The 26,110-nt window shown below is 52.2% G+C and overlaps 1 protein-coding gene across 3 annotated transcripts in view; it reads right to left on the minus strand.

The window, feature by feature from the left end:
• PRRC2C (proline rich coiled-coil 2C) overlaps nt 1-26,110 on the minus strand; it is a 1,522,187-nt gene that overhangs the window by 222,098 nt on the left and 1,273,979 nt on the right. For all 3 annotated transcript variants that reach the window (XM_078642844.1, XM_078642853.1, XM_078642862.1), the window contains one exon: nt 19,474-19,592. In XM_078642844.1, the coding sequence (XP_078498970.1) occupies nt 19,474-19,592 (119 nt within the window). The remainder of the gene's footprint in view (nt 1-19,473; nt 19,593-26,110) is intronic.

A 26,110-nucleotide genomic window follows, 5' to 3' on the forward strand; every position in this document is an offset into this window, starting at 1 on the left:
TGCAAGTCTCTCCTCCGGATCAAGACTGCCCAGCTCGACGAGAACCGGCTTCCCTGGCACCTCTGACCTCTACCTACATCATCAGTCACGCTGAGATTCGTGGGTGTGACGAGACCTCGAGGGACCGGCCATCTTCAAGACTGCACGACTTCTGAACAACAAGCCCGCCGAGTGAATTCCTGGTGAGTGCTTTGGGGTCCGAGAAGCCCCCACCCTGGGCAGCTCCAGCACCGAAGAGCAGCCCCCCAGCATCTCCACGATCTGCGTGGGGCCCTTCTGCTTTTTACTGCTCACCGCGTTGTTTGGCTACTAGCCCGCTGGCTTGTGGCCTTCCTGACTACGCCCGACGACATTTCTGCTGCTGGTCTGGTTGCTCCAGACTGGCCCTTGCTTCCCTCCATCGGAGAAGTACCCTGGACCCTCCTGGTCCACCCAAGACGCCATTTTAGGTCCACCGCGTGGGCCTTGCATTTGCCAAGACTTGTTGCCCAATCCTGGGTCCAGCGACGTCGACAGCAAGAACCTTCGTGGGACAGCTCGCACCTCCATCCTGGTCGCCGACAACGCCTCCTGGTCCGAGAGACTGCAGAGCCCAGCAGCGCCCACTCACCTGACTGCGGTGACTTCGCCCGGTGCCATCCTGGTGCCCACTTAATCACTGGCTAGTGATTCAAGAACTTGGTCCCCTCTGCTTTCAGGTTTTCTTCTTCCTTGATCCAGGCTTGGATCCATCGAACTTTTCTTCACTGGTCGCCTGCCAGCAACTTCTTCCTTCCAGGCTCCTGGTCCGGCAACGAGATCCCCGACGTCTTTTCAGACCTATGCAGCTGCCGCCCCTGGGCTAGGTAACTTCGGCACTTCGGTGTCCCAGCATAGCCTCACTATCCAAGGGTCAGGATCCACTGTCGTTTTCTCCCTACCAGGTCGGGTTCGCCCGTGAACACTAACTTTGTGAATTCTAGCTTCCATAGACTTTGTCCCGCATCCCGCGTGAGAGTGCACACTCTGCACCCGAGTCCCCTGGGCCTCCTAGTAGTAATCTAACGATTCCCTAGTCCAGTCCTAGCGATTCCAAAGCCTATTAGAACTGTTACTTACCTGCTAGTAATTCGCATTCCACTTTTAAAGTATATGGTTTTTCGTGCCCCTCGGGCATTTGTGTATAACGTGCTAACTTAAGTATTTTCGTAAGAGTTTTGTTGTGTGCTTAGCTCCCTGTCTCATAAAGAGCCAGGGTAGTCTTGTTATAAATAAATACACTGTTTATTTTCATAACAACTTGTGTGGTGTCCTTTCACTGGGTGTTCAAGGGGTAATGTGATGGTAAAACAGCTGGCTTAACACGCCCTCTAGAGTCTTAGCCTTAGACTGCTCGTATCCATGCTACTAGGATAGCTGGTCTATAAGGTTGACTTACAACCAATCATCAATAAGGGTTGTTTGGACTGATATATAGTGATCACTCGAATAGTGAACACTGCACATCAGGCCAACTTCTCACATATAAGTTGAATACAAAAGAAGATTTGGACATTAAATGGATCATTGAAACTATACAAAGACTTTGTACTATTGTATGAGTGCTCGGAAGAACAATTACCCTCCCCTGGGTGGGAACAGGAAGGGGGGTGGTTACACCCCCTATCCTTTGTCCGGTTTCCCGCCAGAGCTGGGGCTGGAGTGCCCCAGCAACTGGTTTGAACCGGTGTATGCAAAGGGCACCTTGTGTGCCCCAGGCATGTCTCATTCTTTTTAGGCCTATCCTACCCAATACACAAAATCCTGTCTGGGGTGGTGCTAGCACCTCCCAAGGCAGGAAACCCTTTGTCCAAGCCGCCCTCGCTGGAAGGACTCCCAGCAGCAGGAGGTCAGACTTGTGTCTGTGGTGGCAGCATCCATTTTGTGATGCCAAGGCTCGAGTTAACTTTAACCAGGGTTCGCAGTTATATACATGTCGTGTCCCTCTAGAAGGGTGGAATGCTACCCCCGTCGCCAGAATTGGCGAGGGGGTAGTATTCCAATTCGTATGACACCTTACTCGACATGTTTTGATAATGTTATACCAGAGTTCGCATTTAACCGCGAGGTTGATAATGCACTTAAGAGTATATGGTATAGCGTTATCATGGAACAGCTATTAGGACTTGGTTCCGCAAGCTGCAAACGGGCTCAGCTCATGCCAGAGCACCATCTCACATAATTCCAAGCACTCTGCCTTCAGGATTGATAAGGCCTTCCATAGGAGTGACTGATAGGAATATATGTGTCCATTTTAGGGTTAGATATAGGTATACTATATCTATAGCAAAGGGTGACTACACCACCTTGCCCCAGCTGTCATGCAGCCAGTTGTGTCAGTTTTAGATGGCCAGCCAGGGGTGGCACAATACATGCTTCAGCCCCTGGTAGGCTCTGGGTACACCTATGCCCTGGATACCTAAGGTACACTGTACAGGGACTGATAAGGTGGCCCAGTACCAATTGGTAAATGCACCTAAAGTACATGGTTGTCAATTTAGAGAGAGAACAGCTAGGCTGTGGGTCTGATTAGCAGGCCCACAGCCAGGGAAAGTCGTAAACCAGTGAAGCAAAAAGCAAAAATCTGGGGTGACCATAGGATTGCAGACGCCACTCTCCTACAGCAACCAGGAAGGCAGTCTTCAAAGTAAGAAGACGGAGAGGACAGTTATGGAGCGGCTCAAAGGGAGCACACATTAGGTAAGTAAGTACAAGGTTCAAGTCCCACTGGGGCATCACGAAAGGAACAGGAGGAAACGTGTGTGATGCCCTTCAAAATCCAATTTACAATTGGGGACTTGAACAGGTAGCCTTAAGAAGGCGGAAAGGGCAGAAAGGTAGCCCTTGATAGTGCCCAGAGCAGAGCCCTGCTGGGCAAGAGAAAGAAGGAAGAGGAGAATCTCAGAAAGGGGGGCAGAGAGTGGATCCACAGCCTTTGCTGTGCACCATGCCACAAATCTGTTCCACCTGCAGGCGTATACCGATTTTGTGGAGGGACGCCTGGCTGCCAGAATGACATTACAGACTTCAGGAGGCAAGTCAAATCGCCTCAACTGCCGCCGCTCAATCTCCAAGCTTGTAGGTGGAGACTGGCCAGGTTCGGGTGGAGAACCGTCCCCTGCTGCTGCGACAGAAGGTCCTCCCGAAGAGGCAGACGAATCGGCGGATCGACTGACATGCTGAGTAGCTCTGGATACCAATATCTTCGTGCCCAGGGAGGAGCCACAAGGATAACTTGGGCCCGGTCGCGCCTGATCTTCTTCAGCACTCTGGGCAGAAGTAGTATAGGCGGAAAGGCGTACAATAGACCGCAACTCCACTCGCGACGAAAAGCGTCTCCGAGCGAGTGCCGCTTCGGAAATTCCAACGCGCAGAACTGATGACACTGCGCATTCTCTTCAGTGGCGAATAGATCTAACCAAGGCTCTCCCCACTGCTGCAAGAGGCCTTGCGCCACGTCCGAGTTCAGACGCCATTCGTGATACATCATGCACCGACGGCTGAGTTCGTCCGCCCTGGCGTTCAGAGAACCTGCCAGGTGTTGAACCACCAGGGTCACGCCCTGATGTTCCAGCCACTGCCAGAGGCGCAGAGCCTCCTGGCATAGGGTCCACGACCCCACCCCGCCCTATTTGTTGCAGTACCACATGGCGGTGGTGTTGTCCGTGAACACCTGCACTACACTACCCCTGACAGAGGGGAGGAATGCCTTCAGCGCAAGTCGGATAGCCCGCAGCTCCAGAAGGTTGATGTGGAGCTGGGACTCTGCCGGAGACCTGAGGCCTCTGATCTCCGCCTCTCCCATGTGGCCCCCCCAGCCCTGGAGGGACGCGTCCGTCACAACCACGTGCTCCAGTTGGGGTAGGGAGAGGGATCTGCCACTGACCCAATAGCGGTCCGTGAGCCACCACCGCAACGGTCTTGCAGTGCCCTCCGAGATCAAGACATGGTCGGACAAGTTGCCCTGATGCTGGGCCCACTAAAACTTCAGGTCCCACTGCAGAGCCCGCATGCGCCACCTGGCGTGATGCACCAGAAGGATGCAGGAGGCCATCAGCCCAAGAAGCCGCAGCGTCAACCTGACCGAGACTCGGGATAAAGGTTGAAAGATCGAAATCAGAGCCTGAATATCCCGAACCCGCTGTTCGGGAGGATAAACCCGAAACTGCGCGGAGTCTAGAACCCTCCAATGAAGAGGAGCTTCTGAGAGGGACACAGGTGCGACTTCGGCACATTGATGGAGAACCCCAGCAAGTGCAGGAGGTCGGCCCTAGTCTGGAGGTGGCTGACGACTGTCTGGGGCGAGCCCACCTTCAACAACCAGTCGTCGAGGTAGGGGAAGACTGACACCCCTAACCTGCGCAGATGAGCTGCGACCACCGCCATCACTTTCGTGAACACCCGTGGGGCGCTGGTAAGGCCGAAGGGGAGCACGGTAAACTGAAAGTGCTCGTGGCCTCCCGTGAACCGAAGGTTACGCCGGTGGGCCGGCGGGACGGGGATGTGAAAATAAGCGTCCTGCAAGTCCAACGCTACCATCCAGTCTCCAGGGTCCAGGGCAGCTAAGACCTGAGCCAAAGTCAGCATCTTGAACTTCTCCTTCCGGAGGAAGCCGTTGACGTTCCGTAGGTCCAAGATAGGGCGTAGGCCCCCTTTGCCCTTCTTGGGTACCAGAAAGTAGTGGGAGTAACAACCACACCCTACTTCTGGCCCAGGAACGCGCTCGATGGCTCCCTTGGCCAAGAGGGCCGTGACTTCCTCTTGCAGAAGTTGCAAGTGATTCCCCGACACGCGGTGGAATTGCAGTGGCATGGCTGGAGGGGTCGCCTCGAAGGGGAGGGAGTAGCCCCTTTGGACGATTTGCAGCACCCACCTGTCAGACGTGACAGTGCGCCAGTGGAGGAGGTGATGGCGAACCCTGCCCCCCACTGGCGTCACATGGGCCTGAAAGCACGGACTAGGAAGGTTTTGAGGCAGGTGCTGCGGAGGGAGGTGTGGACTGGCCTCACCGGCGTCCCCGACCGCCGCCACGGCGGTTTCCACGGCCACCACCGCGCTGTTGAACATTCTGCGGTGTGTGGCTGGCACCCCTTCCGTGGCCACGAAAGAAGCGAAAGGCACCAGATTGCTGGAGTGTGGCCGAGAGGCCCAAGGAATTGGCCGTAGCCCTGGAGTCCTTAAAACGCTCAAGCGCATGTTCTGCCTTGTCGCCAAAGAGGCGACGGCCATCGGCCGAAAAGTTGGCGGACATCAACCAGGCGTGGCGTCGAACCGCCACCGTCGTTGCCATCGCCATGCCCAGTGAGTCCGTGGTATCCAGTCCACATCGGATGGAATATCGCGCTGCATCTCGGCCCTCCACAAGGGCTTGGCCGAGTTTAGCCCGGACCTCCTCCGGACATTGTGGCAGCACGTCCGCGACCGTGTCCCACAGGGTGTGGGTGTAGCGGCCCAAGAGACAAGCGGTACTGACAGACCGCAGTCCCAAACTCCGGGACGAGAACACTTTCTTCTTGGATTCCCGATCAGGCGGAGCCGTCGAGAATGCGGTCTGGGAAGTGGAGGCCTGGATGACCAGGCACTCGGGGGTGGGATGGGTGGACAAAAAGCAAGGGTCGCCCGGGGCCGGGCGGTAACGTCTGGCCACGTTCCTATCCACAGGCTGACCTGTAGCGGGCTTGGACCAAGTGCCCACAAGAACGTCACACAAGGCCTCATTAAACGGCAGCAGAGGCTCAGTGGAGCATGCCTGCGGTTTAAGGACCTCAGTAAGGAGGTTAGTCATCACAGCCACGACGGGGAGCATCAGGCCCAAGGCCTTGGCTGCCTGCGTCAACACTACACCGTAGGCAGCCCCCTCCTCCGGAGCCACGGTGGGAGGGGAGACAAATCCAGTGTCTGGCGAAGTGTCAATTCCACTGGCCTCCCCAAGCTCATATGTACAGTCCTCTTGAGACTGGCACTCTTGAGCCAGAGGGTCCACAGACCCCTCCCAATCACCCTCGTCACCCATCTCCTGCAGAGCAGGGTCAGCAGACGGGGCAGTCTCATGGAAATAGAAATCTCCAAAGGCCGTTTCCGGTGCCAGATCCGGACCGAAGGTAGGATTGGGGACGGCGTCCATAGTGGGCGCCGGGGGCGGCACCCGCAGGGCCGGCGCCGGTGAGGTCGACCGGCGACGACCCGGAAGCAGATCCAGCGAGGGCCTGCGGCGCCGGGACCGAAGTCGCCGGCGGCGCCGGGGCCGAAGCACCAGACGGCGTCGGAGCCGAAGCACCCGACCCGCTAGGCCCTCCAGCCGGGGCCGCTGGGCCCGGAGGCGCCACGGGACCCGGCTGAGAAGGGAGGGACCTTATGGCCATGAGATACCGCTCGACCTCCTCTGGCGTCGCGTCATGCCCAGGGACCCGAAGGTGTGGGGCAGGCGGAGACACTTGCGACTCCGTCGGAGCCGCGTGGGTGGTGTCACCCGGACCCCCGGCCGCATCGCGCGAGCGTCGGGGTGGGTCGGAGGCACGATGACGTCTCTCTGACCTCTCATGCCTCTTACCTGAGGACTTGGATCCTGACGACCGATGTCCACTCCCAGAGCTGCGAGGACTCCGACCCCGCGACCGGTCCCTCGACCTCCAGTGGGACCGGGACCTGGAGCGGCGCAGGGCAGACTGCCGGAGCTCGAGTCGCATGCGGGACCGCTCCCGCCTAGCTTTAGACGTCAGGGCCCGGCAGTCGGAGCAGGTACGGTCGTCGTGGTCGAGGCCTAAACACTTCAGGCACCGGCGATGGGGGTCGGTAACCGACATCAGTCGGTCGAATTGGAACAGGGTTTGAACCCGGGCATCCCTACCGGCACCGTCGGAGTCGAAGACTCGTAGAGAAATGATCTAAAAGATCAAAAAGTTTAGTCAAAAAATGACTAAGGGGTAGAGCTTCTCCGGATGTGCGCTAGCTGGCGCGGAAAAAAATAAGAACTGTCGTCAGCGCGCATGGGCGGCGTCTAAGTACTCAGACAACGTCATTCCGGCACTAACGACACCGACTACACCTGCCGGCGCGCAGGGGTATTGCTACGCAAAATTTTCCGGATCCAGTCTGATGCCTGGGGATATTCTAAGGTGGATCCAGTCTGATGCCTGGGGATATTCTAAGGTAAGGAATCTATCACTAACATGTCTCTTTCAGAACATGCAGCCTGCAATGGCAGGCATGGATGTGTTTGGTGAGGGGTCTCTTAGAGGGGCACAATTTGTGCTGCAGCCCTGAGAGATCCTTCTACTTCGACTGGGATGGGATCGCTGAGAGTTTTGCTAGCCATTTTGAGTGAATCTATGTCCCCACATCCACCTACACACAGGAGGCAGCCGCCGAGCTACTCTACACCCTGCCCAGCCCTTACCACGGTTAGATTACCAGGATGTCACTGAATTTGACACTGCTTTGAACTCCGAAGAGGTCTCTAATGCGATTGGAGCGATACAATCTGGGAAAGCCATGGGTCCTAGTGGCCTCCCCATTGAGCTCTATTAAGCCTTCTCCCCTGTGCTTTCCCCGTTCCTCATACAAATGTATGAAGGGAGTGTCGATTGAGGAATCCTGCCCGAAACACAGAGACTAGTTAATATTGTGGTCATACATAAAAAGGGGAAACCACTGGAACATTGCAGTTCATATAGACCAATCTCTCTTCTCGACCCAGAGGCCAAGATCCTGGCCAAAATTCTAGCCCACCGCCTCTCAATCCAGCTTTATGCCGGCTAGAAATATCGCACTCAATCTTTGCCATCTCTTCGGCCCTTGGCTCTATGGATAAGAGGCAACCCCCTTATTCATGGTCTGAACTAGTCTCCGGAGTGGTCAGACAGAAGTTCTCTATATGCGGACGACGTTCTATTTTATCTGGCCAATCCCCTATCCTCAATTCACAAACTACTACATATTTTCGCCCTCTTTCGGAAGTACTTTGGTTACACCATTAACTGGGATAAGTCATTGATTTATATCCTGAGCGTAGAGCCCCAGCACCTTCCAGCGGGCTGCAGCGCCAATGTCGTCACGGAGGGCTTCCGCTATTTGGGCATTGTCACAAGGGACGCGGACGTCTTCCATCAGAGCATTCTCCTTCTTCCTTTGCATCGCCTCCGGGCTGACGTGCAGCACTGGCAGATGCTGCCTCTTACTCTTCTGGGTAGAGCTGCCCTCTTCAAAATGATGGCACTTCCCTGCTTCCTGTATGCCCTGTAAAACACGGCGTACCCTGTCCCGGCACACTACTTTCAGACGGTTGACTCAGAGGACAGCACTCTGCTATGGAATGGCGGCACACCCCGAATTGCCCTGTCCAAACTGACACAAAGTTGGTACGACGGGCGTATTGCTCTCCCTGCGATTCAAGCCTATTACTGGGCCTCGCAGTTAGTGATCCTCAATCACTGGGCCCACCTTTCGCTCACGGACCCAGCATACTAGATGGAAGGCTTAATGTTTCTGCGGGCAATTATTTATGGGCATTGTATGGAGGGCCCCAGCACTTACCCAACTACACAGACTACCCGTCTGGCACCAGTCGACTGCCGAAACGGAGTTGGAAGGGCAAAACTACGCGGGTTATTCCACTGCTGGAATCAAGCCACTTAGGCATGCTCTCGAGACAACCAGGGTTTGACACGTGGTATTTGATTGGCCTCTACACAGTGGGGGACCTATGGACGAAGGGTGCGGTGGTCCCATTTAGTGAGTTACATGCACAATATCAACTGCAGGAGGGGGAAACATTTCGATATCTGCAGGCACGAAGTGCATTTTGTAAAGCAATTCCCAAGGGCACCGATCTACCCGTTTCCTCCCCACTGGAAGACAAACTCTTACACGGCTATCTCCTGGACAAGGCCATCTCTCTCACCTATCGCAAAATACCTAATTCGCCGGAAACTCTGGACAAATTACGTGCAAAATGGGCGATGACGTGGGGGCCTTACCCGACGAGGATTGGAGGGAGGTCCTGGCTTCTCCCCGGGAGGTGGCTGTAGGAGAGTGGGGTCTGCAATCCTATGGTCACCCCAGATTTTTGCTTTTTGCTTCACTGGTTACGACTTTCCCTGGCTATGGGCCTGTTAATCAGACCCACAGCCTAGCTGTTCTCTCTCTAAATTGACAACCATGTACTTTAGGTGCATTTACCAATTGGTACTGGGCCACCTTATCAGTCCCTGTACAGTGTACCTTAGGTGTCCAGGGCATAGGTGTACCCAGAGCCTACCAGGGGCTGAAGCATGTATTGTGCCACCCCTGGCTGGCCATCTAAAACTGACACAACTGGCTGCATGACAGCTGGGGCAAGGGGGTGTAATCACCCTTTGCTATAGATATAGTATACCTATATCTAACCCTAAAATGGACACATATACTCCTATCAGTCACTCCTATGGCAGGCCTTATCAATCCTGAAGGCAGAGTGCTTGGAATTATGTGAGATGGTGCTCTGGCATGAGCTGAGCCCGTCTGCAGCTTGCGGAACCAAGTCCTAATAGCTGTTCCATGATAACGCTATACCATATACTCTTAAGTGCATTATCAACCTAGCGGTTAAATGCTAACTCTGGTATAACATTATCAAAACATGTCAAGTAAGGTGTCATACGAATTGGAATACTACCCCCTCACCAATTCTGGTGACGGGGGTAGCATTCCACCCTTCTAGAGAAGCACGACATGTATGTAACTGTGAACCCCGGTTAAAGTTAACTCGAGCCTTGGCATCACAAAATGGATGCTGCCACCACAGACACAAGTCTGACCTCCTGCTGCTGGGAGTCCTTCCAGCGAGAGAGGCTTGGACAAAGGGTTTCCTGCCTGGGGAGGTGCTAGCCAGTTCAAACCAGTTGCTGGGGCACTCCAGCCCCAGCTCTGGCGGGAAACCGGACAAAGGATAGGGGGTGTAACCACCCCCCTTCCTGGTCCCACCCAGGGGAGGGACCTAGTCAGTAGTGCAGCCCCCTTTAGCAGGATAAAGGTAGGAGCTGGTCCCATTCCAAATTAGATTAATCCTGAACAATTCTACAAGAAGAAACTCTGGACTTCGACGTTCTGCTCCCCAGAAGACTGAAGAATCTCCCTTGTGGACAAGGAGTGTCCACCCTGCAACTGCAGGCACCATCAAGCGTCCAGCGGCTTCACTTTGTCGTCTTCCCTCGAGGATCCAGACTTCAGAGCCCGACGAGACAGGGATTTGCAGACCTCTCCGACCTCAACTCACATCTGCAGCAAAGCTGAGACCCGTAGGTGCGACGAGACACGTGGGACCGGCCATCTTGAACGAACCTGCACTTCGCTTCCAGCACGACTCCCGAGGTAAACTTGACCAAGTGCTTTGGGGATTGAGAAGCCCCAGCCCCGAGCAGCCCCTGCACCGAAGATCAGCCCTCCAGCTTCCACGAGATCTGCGTGGGGCCCTTCTGCTTGTTTGCTGCTCGACGTGTTGTCTGGTCACTTGCCGGCTGGCTAGTGGCCTCCTAGACGACGAACCTTTGAATCTTAACTGCTGGTCTGGTTGCTCCAGACTGGCCCTTGCTCCCTTCCAAAAGAGGGGCACCTCGGACTCTCCTAGTCCGCACCAGACGTCTTCTTCACTCACCGCGTGGTTTGCCTTTGCCAAGGCCTGTTGACTCCAATTCCGGATCCGACACCGCCGACAGCGAGAGCCTGCGTGGGAAAGCTCGTGCCTCCATCCTGGTCGTTGAAGACACCTCCTGGTCCACGTGGCTGCAGAGTCAAGCGTCCACTCTTCACCTGATCGCGACGACAGCACCTGGTTCCTTTTTGGTTCCACACCGGTCACTGGCTAGTGACTTTGAACACTGTCCCCTCTGCTTTCAGGTCCTCTTCTTCACCGATCCACCCTTGGATCGCACCGGACATCTTCCTCCTGGTCGCCTGCAGCATCTTTTCTTCCAGGCTCCATAGACTTCAACGCGAGAACCCAACACACTTTGACACCTATGCACCCGCAGCCCGTGGGTGAGGTAACGAGAGCATTTCGGTGCTCAAGGGTAGTTTAACTGTCCTAGTGTCCAGTTCCACAGTCGTTTTAGTCCTACCTAGTCAGGATTGTCCGTACTTACCTTTTACTTGAACTGTACTGTCCATAGATGTTGTTACGCATCTCGCGTGTGAGTTCACACTCTGCACACGCGTTCCGTGGGCCTCCTATTACTTACCTAGAGTTAGTGTAGCGTGGTCCCATCGATCCTACAGCCTCTGGACAGCTCCATTCCTTCTATCGACTTTCACATTCCACTTACTTAGTATATGGTTTGTCGTGCCCCTAGGGCACCATTGTAATTTGGTGCAACTTATCGTATTTTTCCTAAGAGACTGTCATGTGCTTAGCCCTCTGACCTCAAAGAGTTCAGAGGTGTTGTTATTAATAAATATACTGTTTATTTTCATAACAACCTGTGTGGTGTCCTTTCATCTGGTATTCAAGGGGTTATATTGTGGTAAAACAGCTGGCTTCACATGCCAAAAGAGTTTAGCCTAAGACTGCTTTGTCCATGCTACCATTAGGATAGCTGATCTATAAGGTTGACTTACAACCAATCACCATAAGGGTTGTTTGGACTGATACAAGGTGATCACTAGAACTAGTGAGCATATATTAGGCCAACTTCTCACAGTGGCCACCCGTTCCCGCTCCAGGCTCATTCAGCTCAAAATACTACACAGGGCCTATTATTCTAGCTCAGCACTTGTTAAGATGAGACATTTAAATTCCCCGTTCTGCCCACGAGGCTGCGGTTCCATGGGCACCTTAATACACCAGTGATGGAACTGTCCTGTCCTTCAACAGTATTGGAGTAGGGTTTTATCCACCATGTCCAGAATATGCCATACATCTATAGAAACCTCCCCTTTGACTGTCTTCTAAACATCTGGGACGCCACAGACCTATTTTGAACTGACCAAACGTGGGTTTCGCTGGGCTGTATAGTAGCAAAACGCAATATAGCTAGAACATGGAAAGGGGGAGTCGCGCCCCAGCACACGGACTGGACGGCCGACATGGACTGGTGCATGCAGGCCAAAAGAGTGGTGTATGAGAGCAGAGGATGCCTAGGTAAATGGACTAAAATATGGGGCTCCTGGAACTAAAGTAGAGGTTTTCTGTGCACTCCCTTTGCTGAAGATTCCCCATTCAATGTTGACACTGAAACAGTCAAGATTTTTAGGCAACCATGTGACATAATATATCAATGCTGTCCCTTATCATTCTGATTGACTATGTAATTTGTGTTTATACCATGTGACTTGTTCATCTTGACAACTGCTCTTTTTTGTATTTATGTTTTCATTTTTGCATTTTTTTTTGTCGTATCCTTCAATAAAAAAGATTTTGGGAAAGAGATATGGCACTGGGGACCAGGTTAGCAGGAACCCAGTGCACTTCCAGTCGAAATCACAACAAATACCAGGAAAAAAGCAGGGGTGACAACTTCAAAAAGGGACACTTTCCTACACAAGTCTTCAGCAACTAGTCATCGACGTATGGGCAGACTAGTATTCCCAACCACTGCAGGTGGGGTGCAGCCAGCATCATCACCTTTGTGAACACCCGAGGTGCACTGTTAAGGCCAAAGGGGAGCACCAAAAACTAAAGTGTTCTTGGCATACCTGAAACCTCCAAATACTCCTGTGGGGCTGCAGGACGGAGATGCGGAAATAAGCTTCCTGCAAGTCCAATGCCATCATCCTGTCTCTTGGATCCAAGGAGAATATTTTGAACCTGTCCTAACAGAAGAGATATAGAGGCGAAGATCTCGGGTGTGGCAGGGACCTTTGTTCTTTTTTGGCACTAGAAATGAAGGACAGCCAGTCCCAATATTAAATGCCGGCACTCTGTCTCCATTAGCCCAAAGAGCTTGATCTTCCATTTGGAGTACAGACAAGAGGTCATCTGGGAGGTTTTGTGGTGTGAGTGGCTTATCCAAGGGATGCGACAGAAAGGGCAAGAAGTAAGCGTGTTCGACAATCAGGAGTACCCACTGGAACCCAAGGAGGTGAAAGGGGATGCGCCCTCCCACTGTGTGATTGTATCATGCCAAGGGTGTCTTAAAGTGGAACTGTGGCAGCTGCAGGAAGGTGGGGAGATGGGGTTGAGGGGGGCCTCTATGCATCCACTGCCTACACCTTGAAAAGACAGACTTGTTGAGGCACGGTCTGGCGTTGCCTCTGTTGATGCAACTAAGTTGGTAGTAATGGTTCCCAATAAATGAAAAAGAACCGCACAATCAAGAAATAGAACAAAGGTATCACCTTGTGCTGTAATAGAGTATGAATGAATTTTTGTTTAACATAAGTTATTTTTGGGGTACTAGCTTGGCGCAAATACACCTACTACCAAAAGATGCTAGTCACACAAAAGAAAAACAAATGTGTTTGCATACCTAAAGCACAAGTTACTTACCTTCTGTAACGATATATCTGTAAGAAACAGTAGTTAGTGTTAGATTTGTTACCTTTGAATATCCCCAGGCGTCAGACTGGATCCGGAAAGTTTTGCGTAGCAGTACCCCCTGCGCGTCGGTAGGCGTGGTCTGCGGCTCCGCGCCCGGCGTCGGGATGACGTCGTCGGAGTACTTAGACGTCGTCCTCGCGTGCTGACGTCAGTTCTTATACACCTCTTTTCCGCGGAAGAAACGCAGAGCCATGATAAAACCTGACACTGATGCCCTGAAACTAGGGCCCTCAAAGGGAAGAACCTTAACCCTAGATATCGGTTCGCAGAACGGGGAGGATGGGTGGGGCGGTAAGCGATCTAACACTAACTAATGTTTCCTACAGATATATCGTTACCGAAGGTAAGTAACTTGTGCATCTGAAAGAAACAGGTTAGTGTTAGATTCCTTACCTTAGAATAGATACCCCAGCAATACCAACCCCGGTGGTAGGTCTGCAAACCAATGATCACACCAGAAAGTCCTGGAGAACAGAACGGCCGAAAAAGTGATCTCTCTGGACTTGGCTGTCCAGGCAGTAGTGTCTGGCGAACGTGTGCAGAAAGGCCCACGTAGCTGCCTGACAGATGACCTGCAAGGGGACTCCCCGACCTAGGGCAGTAGTAGCCGCCCATGGCCAGAGTGAAATAGGCATGCAGCCCCACAGGAGGCTCCTTTTTAGCCAGCGAATAACAAGCCTTTATGCACAAAACGACCCACCGAGAAATGGTTCGTTTGAGCACCGCCCGTCCCTTCTTAGCGCCCACGTAACCAAAGAGCTGGTCGTCCACCGGAACTGGCGTGTGCGGTCCAGATAGAATGAGAGCGCACGTTTTGGGTCCAGACGGTAGAGCAACTCTTCCTCTTTCGAGGGATGCGGAGACGGAAAGAAGGTGGGCATGGTGATGGACTGCCCGAAGTGGAAGGCTGTGACTACTTTGGGCAGGAAAGACGGACGTGTTCTAAAGACAACTTTGTCCAGATGGACAGAGAGGATAGGAGGTTGAGAAGAAAGAGCCTGGAGCTCACTCACTCTCCTGGCAGAGGTGATGGCAACCTGGAATGCAGTCTTAAGAGTTAGAAGACGAAAAGGGCAATTGTGAGGTGGCTCGAAAGATGCGCACATCAAATAAGTTAGAACAAGGTTCAAGTCCCACTGAGGCATCACGAAAGGAACAGGAGGAAACATGTGAGTGATGCCCTTCAAGAATCTATTTACAACAGGGGACTTGAAAAGAGAAGGCTGATCAGGAAGCCTCAAGAAGGCTGAAATGGCAGAGAGGTAGCCTTTGATAGTGCACAGAGCAGAGCCTTGCGGGGCAAGAAAAAGAAATAAGAGGAGAACCTCTGAAATGGGGGCAGAAAGGGGATCCGCAGCCTTTGCTGTGCACCATGCCACAAATGTATTCCACTTCCAGGCGTATACCGATTTTGTGGAGGGACGCCTGGCTGCCAGAATCACATCAAAGACCTCAGGAGGTAAGTCAAATGGCCTCAACTGTCGCCGCTCAATCTTCACGCATGGAGGTGGAGACTAGACAGGTTCGGGTGGAGGACCGTCCCCTGCTGCTGCGACAGAAGGTCCTCCTGAAGAGGCAGACGAATCGGGGGATCGACTGACATGCTGAGTAGCGCGGGATACCAGTATCTTCGTGCCCAGTCTGGAGCCACAAGGATGACTTGGGCCCGGTCGCGCCTGATCTTCAGCACTCTGGGCAGAAGTGGTATAGGCGGAAAGGCGTACAATAGACTGCAGCTCCACTCGCGACAAAAAGCGTCTCCGAGCGAGTGCCGCCTTGGAAATTCCAACGAGCAGAACTGATGACATAGCACGTTCTCTTCGGTGGCGAATAGATCTAACCAATGCTCTCCCCATCGCTGAAAGATGCATTGCGCCACGCCAGAGTTCAGACGCCATTCGTGATCCATCATGCACCAGCGGCTGAGTTCGTCCACCCTGGCGTTCAGGTAACCTGCCTGGTGTTGAACCACTAGGGTTGATGCCCTGGTGTTCCAGCCATTGCCAGAAGCGCAGAGCCTCCTGACAAAGGGTCCACAACCCCACCCCGCCCTGTTTGTTGCAGTACCACATGGAGGTGGTTTGTCCGTGAACACCTGCACTACACTTCCCCGGACAGAGGGAAGGACTGCCTTCAGTGCAAGTCGGATCGCCCACAGCTCTAGAAGGTTGATATGGAGCCGGGACTCCGCCGGAGACCAGAGCCCTCTGATCTCCGCCTCTCCCATGTGGCCCCCCCAGCCTAGAAGGGACGCATCCGTCACTACTACGTGCTCCGGTTGGGGTAGGGAGAGGGATCTGCAGTTGACCCAATCGCGGTCCGTGAGCCACCACTGCAACTGTTTCGCAGTGCCCTCCGAGATCAGGATGTGGTTGGACAGGTTGCCCTCATGCTGGGTCCATTGAAACTTCAGGTCCCACTGCAGAGCCCGCATCCGCCACCTGGCGTGATGCACCAGAAGGATGCAGGAGGCCATCAGCCCCAGAAGCCGCAGCGTCAACCTGACCGAGACTCGGGAAAAAGGCCGAAAGATCGGAATCAGAGCCTGAATATCCTGAACCCGCTGTTCGGGAGGATAAACCCGAAACTGCGCCGAGTCCAGAAACGCTCCGATGAAGAGGAGCGTCTGAGAGGGACACAGGCGTGACTTTGGCACATTGATGTAGAACCCCAGCAGGTGCAAGATGTCGGCCATAGTCTGGAGGTGGCTGACGACTGTCTGGGGCGAGCCCGCCTTCAACAACCAGTCGTCGAGATAGGGGAAGACTGACATCCCCAATCTGCGCAGATGGGCTGCGATCACCGCCATCACTTTGATGAACACCAGAGGGGCGATGGTAAGGCCGAAGGGGAGCACGGTAAACTGGAAGTGCTCGCGGCCCACTGTGAACGCCGGTGGGCCGGCAAGATGGGGATGTGAAAATATGCGTCCTGCAAGTCCAACACTACCATCCAGTCTTCTGGGTCTAGGGCAGCTAAGACCTGAGCCAAAGTCAGCATCTTGAACTTCTCCTTCTGGAGGAAGCCGTTGACGTTCCGCAGGTCCAAGATAGGGCGTAGGCCCCCTTTGCCCTTCTTGGGAACCAGAAAGTAGTGGGAGTAACAACCACACCCTACATCTTGCCCAGGAATGCGCTCAATAGCCCCCTTGGTCAAAAGGGCCGCAACTTCCTCCTGCAGAAGTTGCAAGTGATCCCCCAACACGCGGTGGTACTGCGGTGGCGTGGCTGGAGGGGTTGCCTCGAAGGGGAGGGAGTAGCCCCTTCGGACGATTTGCAGCACCCACCTGTCCGATGTGATGGAGCGCCAGTGGAGGAGGTGATGGCGAACCCTGCCTCCCACTGGTGTCGAATGGGCCTGAAAGCTCGGACTAGGAAGGCTTTGAGGTGGATGCTGCAGGGGTGGATGTGGACTGGCCTCGCTGCTGTCCCCTGGTATCGCCACGGCGGTTACCACGTCCACCGCTTCGCTGGATGTTAGTCTGCGGCCCGTGGCTGGCAGGACGTGAGGGGGTGCCCCTTCCTTGGCCACGAAAGGCATAAGTTTGCTGGCGCTGGCCCGACAGGCCCAAGAACTTGGCCGTAGCCCTGGAGTCCTTGAAACGCTCAAGCGCACTGTCTGCCTTGTCGCCAAAGAGGCGACGGCCATCAAACGGCATGTCCATGAGGGAATTCTGGACATCAGCCGAAAAGTTTGCAGACTGTAGCCAGGCGTGGCGGCGAACAGCCACCGTCGTGGAGATCGCCCTGCCCAGCGAGTCCGTGGTATCCAACCCACATCGGATAGAGTACCGTGCTGTATCCCGCCCTTCCGCGAGGGCTTGAGCGAGTTTGACCCGGGCCTCCTTGGGGCAAGCTGGCAGCACGTCTGCGACCGTGTCCCACAGAGAGTGAGTATAACAGCCCAAAAGGCAAGCGGTGTTGACCGACCGCAAACCCAAACTAAGTGAGGAGAACAGCTTCCTACCGAACTGCTCATACCTATTGGATTCCCGATCAGGTGGAGCAGTCGGGAATGCGGTCTGGGAGTTAGAGGCCTGGATAACCAGGCTCTCGGGGGTGGGGTGGGTGGACAGGAAGCTAGGGTCGCCCGGGGCCGGGCAGTGGCGCCGTTGATATTAACAATCCACCAGGGTACTGAATAAGTTAAATGATTTCTTATGTCTAATGTCACATATACAATTCTTCAGCAAGTAATGTCAGTCGAAGTGATCAAACAGCATATAGAGTCCACAAAAATCAGAGTTTCTTCAATTTGGCGATTTTATTCTTATATTCCATACATCCAGCATGAAATCTGCCAATGTGCCAACACGTGTTTCGTCTACCCGTAAACCTTTTCAAGGCTGTTAGTGCGAAAAATGGTGGTTGTACGAATTCCAATTCCGGTCACAGTTGACTACTATTGGTAAATACACATGCATCCACTATCCAAGATTTGGATGATCCATAAATAACTCCCTATGTTTGGAGTCAGTGCTTGTTAAAATATGAGTGGTAACCCTGATAAGTTCCACTATCACAGAGTCCGCCGAAGTACGTCCTCCACCTCCTTCGTTGAAACCCACCTGTCCGACGTGATGTTGAGCCAGTGGGGGAGGTGATGGTGAATCCTGCCCCCCGCAGTGGATGGAGGGGCCAGAAAGGGCAGACTAGAAGGGCTTGGGGGCGCTGGTGGTCTGGCCTGCCTGCTGCCCCCCCCCATCTTCCCTCCCCCCCGACAGTGGACAGCTTGCGCAGGCCTGTGGCTCTGGGCGGAACGTGGTGGAGTGCCCCTTCCGTAGCCACAAAAGGGGCAAAAAGCAGAGTGCGCTGGGCGGGAGGTGGAAACGAGGCCTGAGGATCTGGCCGTCCCGGGGTCGACGTCAGCTGGGGACACAACTGGTGTCAAAGGCGCCGGAGGAGCAGTCACTGGATTCGGCGCCGGAGTCAGGATTTCGAAGGCACCAACATTGAGCTAGAGGCCCCAACTGAGTTCGCAGGGCCTGAGGGCACGCCGGAGTCGGACTGCCCCAAGATGGAATGCAAGACTTCGTAAAAGTTGCGAAGCTTGGCTGGATCCAACAGGCTTTGCGGGCGGAGCCGGACGACTACCTTCCGCTTCCTGCGTCGGACGGGGAGAACGGGAAGAGTGACTGTTTCTTAGTCTTCTTTTTGTGCTTCGACTTACCCGAAGAAGAAGACTTAATGAAGAATAGTGGTGACAACTCCGCAACCAGTCCCGCGACCTTCCTCTCGACCAGGACCTCCAATGTCGCAGAGCAGACTGCCGGGCCTCGAGAACGACACCAACGACGAACGCGGAGTCGACAGACACCACCTATCGACGTGCAGGGGTACTGCTGCCGAAAAAATTCTCCCGGATCCAGTCTGACACCGGGGGGTAATTCTAAGGTGAGGAATACATAACAAATTGTCTCTTTCAGATGAGCCCTGTATGGTATGATTCATGTATTCTCTTAGTGGGGGAAATGACTACTTGAGGAGGCGGCTGGGTGTACGCTTTGGGGCACAATTTAGCTACTTACAAGTCTGTAGTGCAGTGTAACATACTGATGGTTGTGGACTGTGTAAACCTTTCCATTGTATTAGTATGTGTGAGAAGTGTGTTGTGCTGCTGAGGAGTACCCCTTGACAACTGTATGTCTTTAGGGGCATTACTGTGAGGGTGCAGAAAAGTCTAATGCATTATGTTGGGGCTGTGAGCCTCACTGATGTGTGCCGCTGGATAACCTGAGGCTTATCAGGATGAAACATTTAATTTATTTCTTGCAGTATACTGCTTTACAGAGTGTTACTGCCTTAATATCTTAGCCATATAGAATGCTAACAGACCTTTCACATGAGAATATGAGAAATGGACAGTTATGAGAGATACTTTCTGGTAATAATTCGCTGATCAGTACAGAGTTGTCAAAAACATCTAAGGTAGTCTTAAAATCCTACCTGTATGGCTGTAAGGAGGTTGGGAACATTTCTTGAGCCTGGGTAACACTGGGGCCTGCTCCTAAACTCAGCTGGGCTTGATGCTGTCCCTGCATCGGGGCATAGATGGGAATTGGAATCTGTACAATAAAAACAATAAGAAGAATAAGAACAAGTAAAAAGTACAGTTGGAACACAAGTCTGGGAGAAGCATCTGATATAAGCCTTCACTAAGTTGCACGAGACTCTTTAAATCCAAAATCATTTAATTTTGAGAAACTATGCAGACCATGATTTCCATTTCAACACTAACCAGTTTGAGTGAACACCAAAGTGAAGGACATTACACAAGTACAGAACAAACAATCCTTAAGATTTTTATCAAACATGTTTCTGCCGTGACAAATATAAAACAAATGTACCAGTAGATTACTAAAAATACTCTTTTCAGAAAAATAAGTCGTAAGTAGCCATGTAACTTTAACTTCTTTTTATCCACAAGATCAAATTACTACAAATCCTGTTGCTGTGGAAAACTCTGGAACAGGTTAGTATAGCATTGGTGAGTATTCTGAGACACGGACATTATTAGACATTGAAGGAGAAACTGCAATAATACTATTCTGTAAACTAACTAGTTAGGAAATGTTCTCAGAATGGGCTATAATAACAAACCTCCAAACATTGGTCAAGCAGTTGACTGTGAAAACTCAGAAAGCCACAGCTATTAATATAAATCCAATACTTTAAAATGTTTCGGAGGGATGCCTATTTAAACTAAGTCAACATAAGCTTTAGCATCTTAGCAACAGCTGAGGAAGAATTACGAGAAGAGCTCTGTTTTTAGGGAGAGCATCGGTTCATTTATAGGCTTTGCACATACTTTTTTTCTTTTCATTTTAGAGGTTTTATATAGCGCTGGCTGGACCCAGAGGTATCAGAGCGCTTTACAATTGTAACAGAAAGGTGTTTAAATACAGGTACAGTGTGTATAAGTACAGAAAGTGGACTCAAAAATAAGCATTCCACCACATAGGATAAAGGTTACACTAGATGAAAAGTAAAAAACAATTGCTAAACACAATAAGATATACAATATAGAGGTCGCAGTTTGGTGGGAAGGTTCGATAAAATATACCTAGGAGCAAGAAGGACAAAAAATGTGCAAGAAAAACTAAAGGTCATGGTGAGAAGTTGGCCTGATATATAGTGCCCACTATTCTAGTGATCACTGTGTATCATACCAAACAACCCTTATTGATGATTGGTTGTAAGTCAACCTTTCAGACCAGCTATCCTAGTAGCATGGACACGAGCAGTCTTCAGGCTAAACTCTAGAGGGCGTGTTAAGCCAGCTGTTTTAACATCACATATACCCCTTGAACACCAAGTGAAAGGACACCACACAAGTTGTTATGAAAATAAAGGATATTTATTTATAACAAGTCTACCCTGAACTCTTTATGAGTCAGGGAGCTAAGCACAATACAAAACTCTTAAGAAAATACTTCAAGTTGCACAATTTACACAAATGCCCGAGGGGCACGAAAAACCATATACTACAAAAGTGGAATGCGAAATACTAGCAGGTAAGTAACAAGATCCAGAGGCTTCAGGATCGCTAGAACTACACTACTGAACCTTAAGATTCCGAGCAGGAGGCCTAGGGAGATCGGGTGCAGATTGTGCACTCTCACGCGGGAAGAAGTCTATGGATGCTAGATTTCGTAAAGTTAGTGTTATCGGACGAATCCGACCAGTTAGGCTGAAAACGAAAAAGGATCTGGACACTTAGATAGTGAACCTACGTTGGAGCACCAAAATGCTCGAGTTACCTAGCCCAGGGGCTGCGGCTGCATAGGGTTCAAAAGACGTCGGGAATCCTCGTTACAGTCTATGGAGCCTGAAAGAAGAAGTTGCTGGCAGGCGACCAGTGATGAAGTTCGATGGGATTCAAGCCTGGATTGGAGTTGAAGATGACCTGAAAGCAGAGGGGACTCAGTTCTTGATCACTAGCCAGTGATCAGATGGGCACCAGGATGGCACCGGATGAGGGCACCTCGACCAGGTGAGTGGGCGACGCTTGGCTCTGCAGTCTCTCGGACCAGGAGGCGTTGTCGGCGACCAGGATGGAGGGGCGAGCTGTCCCACGAGGGTGTCTGCTGTCGGCGCTGCTGAAACCAGGATTGGAGCAACAAGCCTTGGCAAAGGCAAGCCCACGCGGTGGACTCAAGATGGCGTCTGGAGTGGACCAGGAGGGTCCAGGGTGCTCCTTTGTTGGAGGGGAGCAAGGGCCAGTCTGGAGCAACCAGACCAGTGGTGAAATCGTCGTGGTACGTCGTCAAGAGGGTCACTAGCCAACGGGCAAGTGACCGGACAACGTGGCAAGCAACAAGGAAGCAGAAGGGCCCCACGCAGATCTCGTGGATGCTGGGAGGCTGGACTTCGGTGCTGGAGCTGCTTAGGGTTAGGGCTTCTCAAACCCCAGTGCACTTACTCGAGGGTCTCTCGGGGGTCGTGCTGGAGAAGCGTCGTGCAGGTCTTGAAGATGGCCGGTCCCACGGGTCTCGTCGCACCCACGAATCTCAGCTGGGCTGGATGATGTAGGTAGAGGTCAGAGATGGAGGGAAAACCGGGTCTCGTCGAGCTGGGCAGTCTTGATCCGGAGGATGGACTTCAGCAAACCGCAAAAGCTTTGATGGTGCCTGCTGGTGCAGGGTGGCTACTCCTTAGCCACAAGGGAGAGTCTTCAGAAGAGTCAAGAGTTCCTTTCGTGGAAAATAGTTTCAAGATCCAAGATTATCTAATTTGGGGACGGGGCCTCCTCCTATCTTTATACTAAGAAAAGGGGCTGGCACGCGACTAAGTCCTGCCCTATGGGTGGGACTAGGAGGGGGGTGGTTACACCCCTCTCCTTTGTCCGTTCTCTCCCCAGCTCAGGGGCTGGTGTGCCCCAGGAACTGGTTTGAGCCGGCATATGCACAGTGAGCACCGGGGTGCCACTTGCAGTCACCTTCCTTTCAGCCCTGCCTATCTGGAATACACAGAATCCTGTCTGGGATGGTGCTGGCACCGCCCCCGACAGGAAACCCTTTGTCCATGCCTCCGTTGCTGGAAGGACTCCCAGCAGCAGGAGGGCAGACTTATGTCTCGGTGGCAGCATCCATTTTGTGGAGCTGAGGCTATGTCTGACTTTAACCGGGGTTCACAGTTACATACATGTCGTGTCCCTCTAGAAGGGTGGAATGCTAACCCCGTCGCCAGAATTGGCGAGGGGTTAGTATTCCAATTCGTATGACACCTTACTCGACATGTTTTGATAAAGCTATACCAAAGTTAGCATTTAACCGCGAGGATTATAATGCACTTAAGAGTATATGGTATAGTGTTATCATGGAACAGCTATTTGGACTTGGTTCCGCAAGCTGCAAAACGGGCTCAGCTCATGCCAGAGCACCATCTCACATAATTCCAAGCACTCTGCCTTCAGGATTGATAAGGCCTGCCATAGGAGTGACTGATAGGAATATATGTGTCCATTTTAGGGTTAGATATAGGAATACTATATCTAAAGCAAAGGGTGTTTACACCACCTTGCCCCAGCTGTCGTGCAGCCAGTTGTGTCTGTTTGGGTGGCCAGCCAGGGGTGGCATAATACATGCTTCAGCCCCTGGTAGGCCCTGGGTACACCTATGCCCTGGATACCTAAGGTATGTTGTACAGGGACTGATAAGGTGGCCCAGTACCAATTGGTAAAATGCACCTAAGGTACATGGTTGTAATTTAGAGAGAGAACAGCTAGGCTGTGGGTCTGATTAGCAGGCCCACAGCCAGGGAAAGTCGTAAATCAGTGAAGCAAAAAGCAAAAATCTGGGGTGGCCATGGGATTGCAGACCCCACTCTCCTACAGTCATAAGGTGTAGTAAGAAACGGGAGGTAAAGGAGAGGCAAGGAGGGGAGGGAAGGTGATAAGATTGAAGGGGAAGGGAAGGAGAGGGCGGGCAGGAGGGAGTTCACAAGTCTTAGGCGGAGCAGCTGGGTGGGAGGATGCTGAGGAAGGCGAGGCCACTCGGGAGGTAGTTAGAAGCCCCAGTATTTATTAAGGAGAAGAAGTTTGAGTTCTTTTTGGAAGCTGGGGTAGGACGGGTTACAACGGAGGTCTGGTGGGAGGGCATTCCAAATAAGAGGGGCATTGCCTGAAAAGGAGCGTGACTGAGTGGAATTCTTTTTCTGAAGGGGGGGATAAGTAGGAGGGTGTTGGAGCTTCTGAGGGATCGCGTGCAGCCTGCTTTGGTCAATTTGATAGCAAGGTATGTCGGAGTGTTTTGGTGGAGGATTTTTTGCGTAATGCAGGCGGTTTTATAAGTGGATCTGCCTTCAATTGGGAGCCATTTGAGGGTTTTGAGGGCGGGAGAGATGTGGTCAAATTGTTTGCAGTCTGTGATAAGCCTGGCCGCAAGGTTGAGCACTGATTTTAGAGGTGCCAGGTGTGTTTTGGGAATTCCGGTGAGGATGGCATTGCGGTAATCAATGCGCGATAGAACAAGAGATTGAACTGCTAGTTTAAAATCATCAATTGGGATGAAGGGCTTAATTCTCTTAAGGTTACGGAGGGTAAGGAGGGCTCCTTTGGCAGAGTTTTTGATGTGTACGTTGAGAGATAGGCGGTTGTCAAGGGAGATGCCCAAGGATTTGACTGAGGTGGCTAGGGACAAGGGGCAGTTGAGGGCATTAAGGTCTGTGATGCAATTTTGAATGGGGAGCTGGTTGTTTTTTGGGGAGAAAAGAATAATTTCAGTTTTTTAGGGTTAAGTTTGAGGTGGTTCGAGTGGAACCAGGCTTGAATTTTGATGAGGGTGTTGTTGAGGTGGAGGATGTCAGCATGGGTTTATATCTTATGGTAGAGTTGAGTAGTTGATCCCGGCTTGTTTGAGAATGAGGGTGAGGGGTTCCATGAAGAGGTTAAAGAGAGAGGGAGAGAGTATGGATCCTTGCGGAACTCCTAGAGAAATGGGGGAGGGGTTCGATAAGCAGTTTTGGATTTTAATTTGTTGAGCACGGTGTTGCAGGTATGAGACAAACCAATTATGAGTCATACCATTAAGGCCGAATCGTTCTCTAAGGACTTTGAGTAGAACAGAATGGTTAACGGTATCGAACGCTGCGGAGAGATCGAGGAGGATCAATAGGCTAGATTCGCCATTGTCGAGGGAGTGGTGAATGTCATCTACAATGTTAAGTGTGAGAAGTTGGCCTGATATATGATGCTCACCAGTTCTAGTGATCACCTTGTATCAGTCCAAACAACCCTTATGGTGATTGGTTGTAAGTCAACCTTATAGACCAGCTATCCTAATGGTCGCATGGACAAAGCAGTCTTAGGCTAAACTCTTTTGGCATGTGAAGCCAGCTGTTTTACCACAATATAACCCCTTGAATACCAGATGAAAGGACACCACACAGGTTGTTATGAAAATAAACAGTATATTTATTAATAACAACACCTCTGAACTCTTTATGAGGTCAGAGGGCTAAGCACATGACAATCTCTTACGAAAAATACGACAAGTTGCACAAAATTACAATGGTGCCCTAGGGGCACGACAAACCATATACTAAGTAAGTGGAATGTGAAAGTCGATAAAAGGAATGGAGCTGTCCAGAGGCTGTAGGATCGATGGGACCACGCTACACTAACTTCAGGTAAGTAATAGGAGGCCCACGGAACGCGTGTGCAGAGTGTGAACTCACACGCGAGATGCGTAACAACGTCTATGGACAGTACAGTTCAAGTTAAAAGGTGAGTACGGACAATCCTGACTAGTTATGACAAAAACGACTGTGGAACTGGACACTAGGACAGTTAGACTACCCTTGAGCACCGAGATGCTCTTGTTACCTCACCCACGGGCTGCGGGTGCATAGGTGCCAAAGTATGTCGGGTTCTCGCGTTGAAGTCAATGGAGCCTGAAAGAAAAGATGCTGCAGGCGACCAGGAGGAAGATGTCCGGTGCAATCCAAGGGTGGATCGGTGAAGAAGAGGACCTGAAAGCAGAGGGGACAGTGTTCAAAGTCACTGGCCAGTGACCGGTGTGGAACCAGGAAGGAACCAGGTGCTGTCGTCGCGATCAGGTGAAAAGTGGACGCTTGACTCTGCAGCCACGTGGACCAGGAGGTGTCTTCGACGACCAGGATGGAGGCACGAGCTGTCCCACGCAGGCTCTCGCTGTCGGCGGTGTCGGATCCGGAATTGGAGTCAACAGGCCTTGGCAAAGGCAACCCACGCAGTGAGTGGAAAAGAAGTCTGGTGCGGACTAGGAGAGTCCGGGGTGCCCCTCTTTTGGAAGGGAGCAAGGGCCAGTCTGGAGCAACCAGACCAGCAGCAAAGAGTCAAAGGTTCGTCGTCTAGGAGGCCACTAGCCAGCCGGCAAGTGACCAGACAACGCGTCGAGCAGCAGACAAGCAGAAGGGCCCCACGCAGATCTCGTGGATGCTGGAGGGCTGTTCTTCGGTGCAGGAGCTGCTCGGGGCTGGGGCTTCTCAGTCCCCAAAGCACTTGGTTGAGTTTACCTCGGGAGTCGTACTGGAAGCGAAGTGCAGTTTCTTTCAAGATGGCCGGTCCCACGTGTCTCGTCGCACCCACGGATCTCAGCTGTGC

Source organism: Lissotriton helveticus, chromosome 1_1 (genome assembly GCF_964261635.1).
Source record: "Lissotriton helveticus chromosome 1_1, aLisHel1.1, whole genome shotgun sequence".
NCBI classification, from domain to species: domain Eukaryota; kingdom Metazoa; phylum Chordata; class Amphibia; order Caudata; family Salamandridae; genus Lissotriton; species Lissotriton helveticus.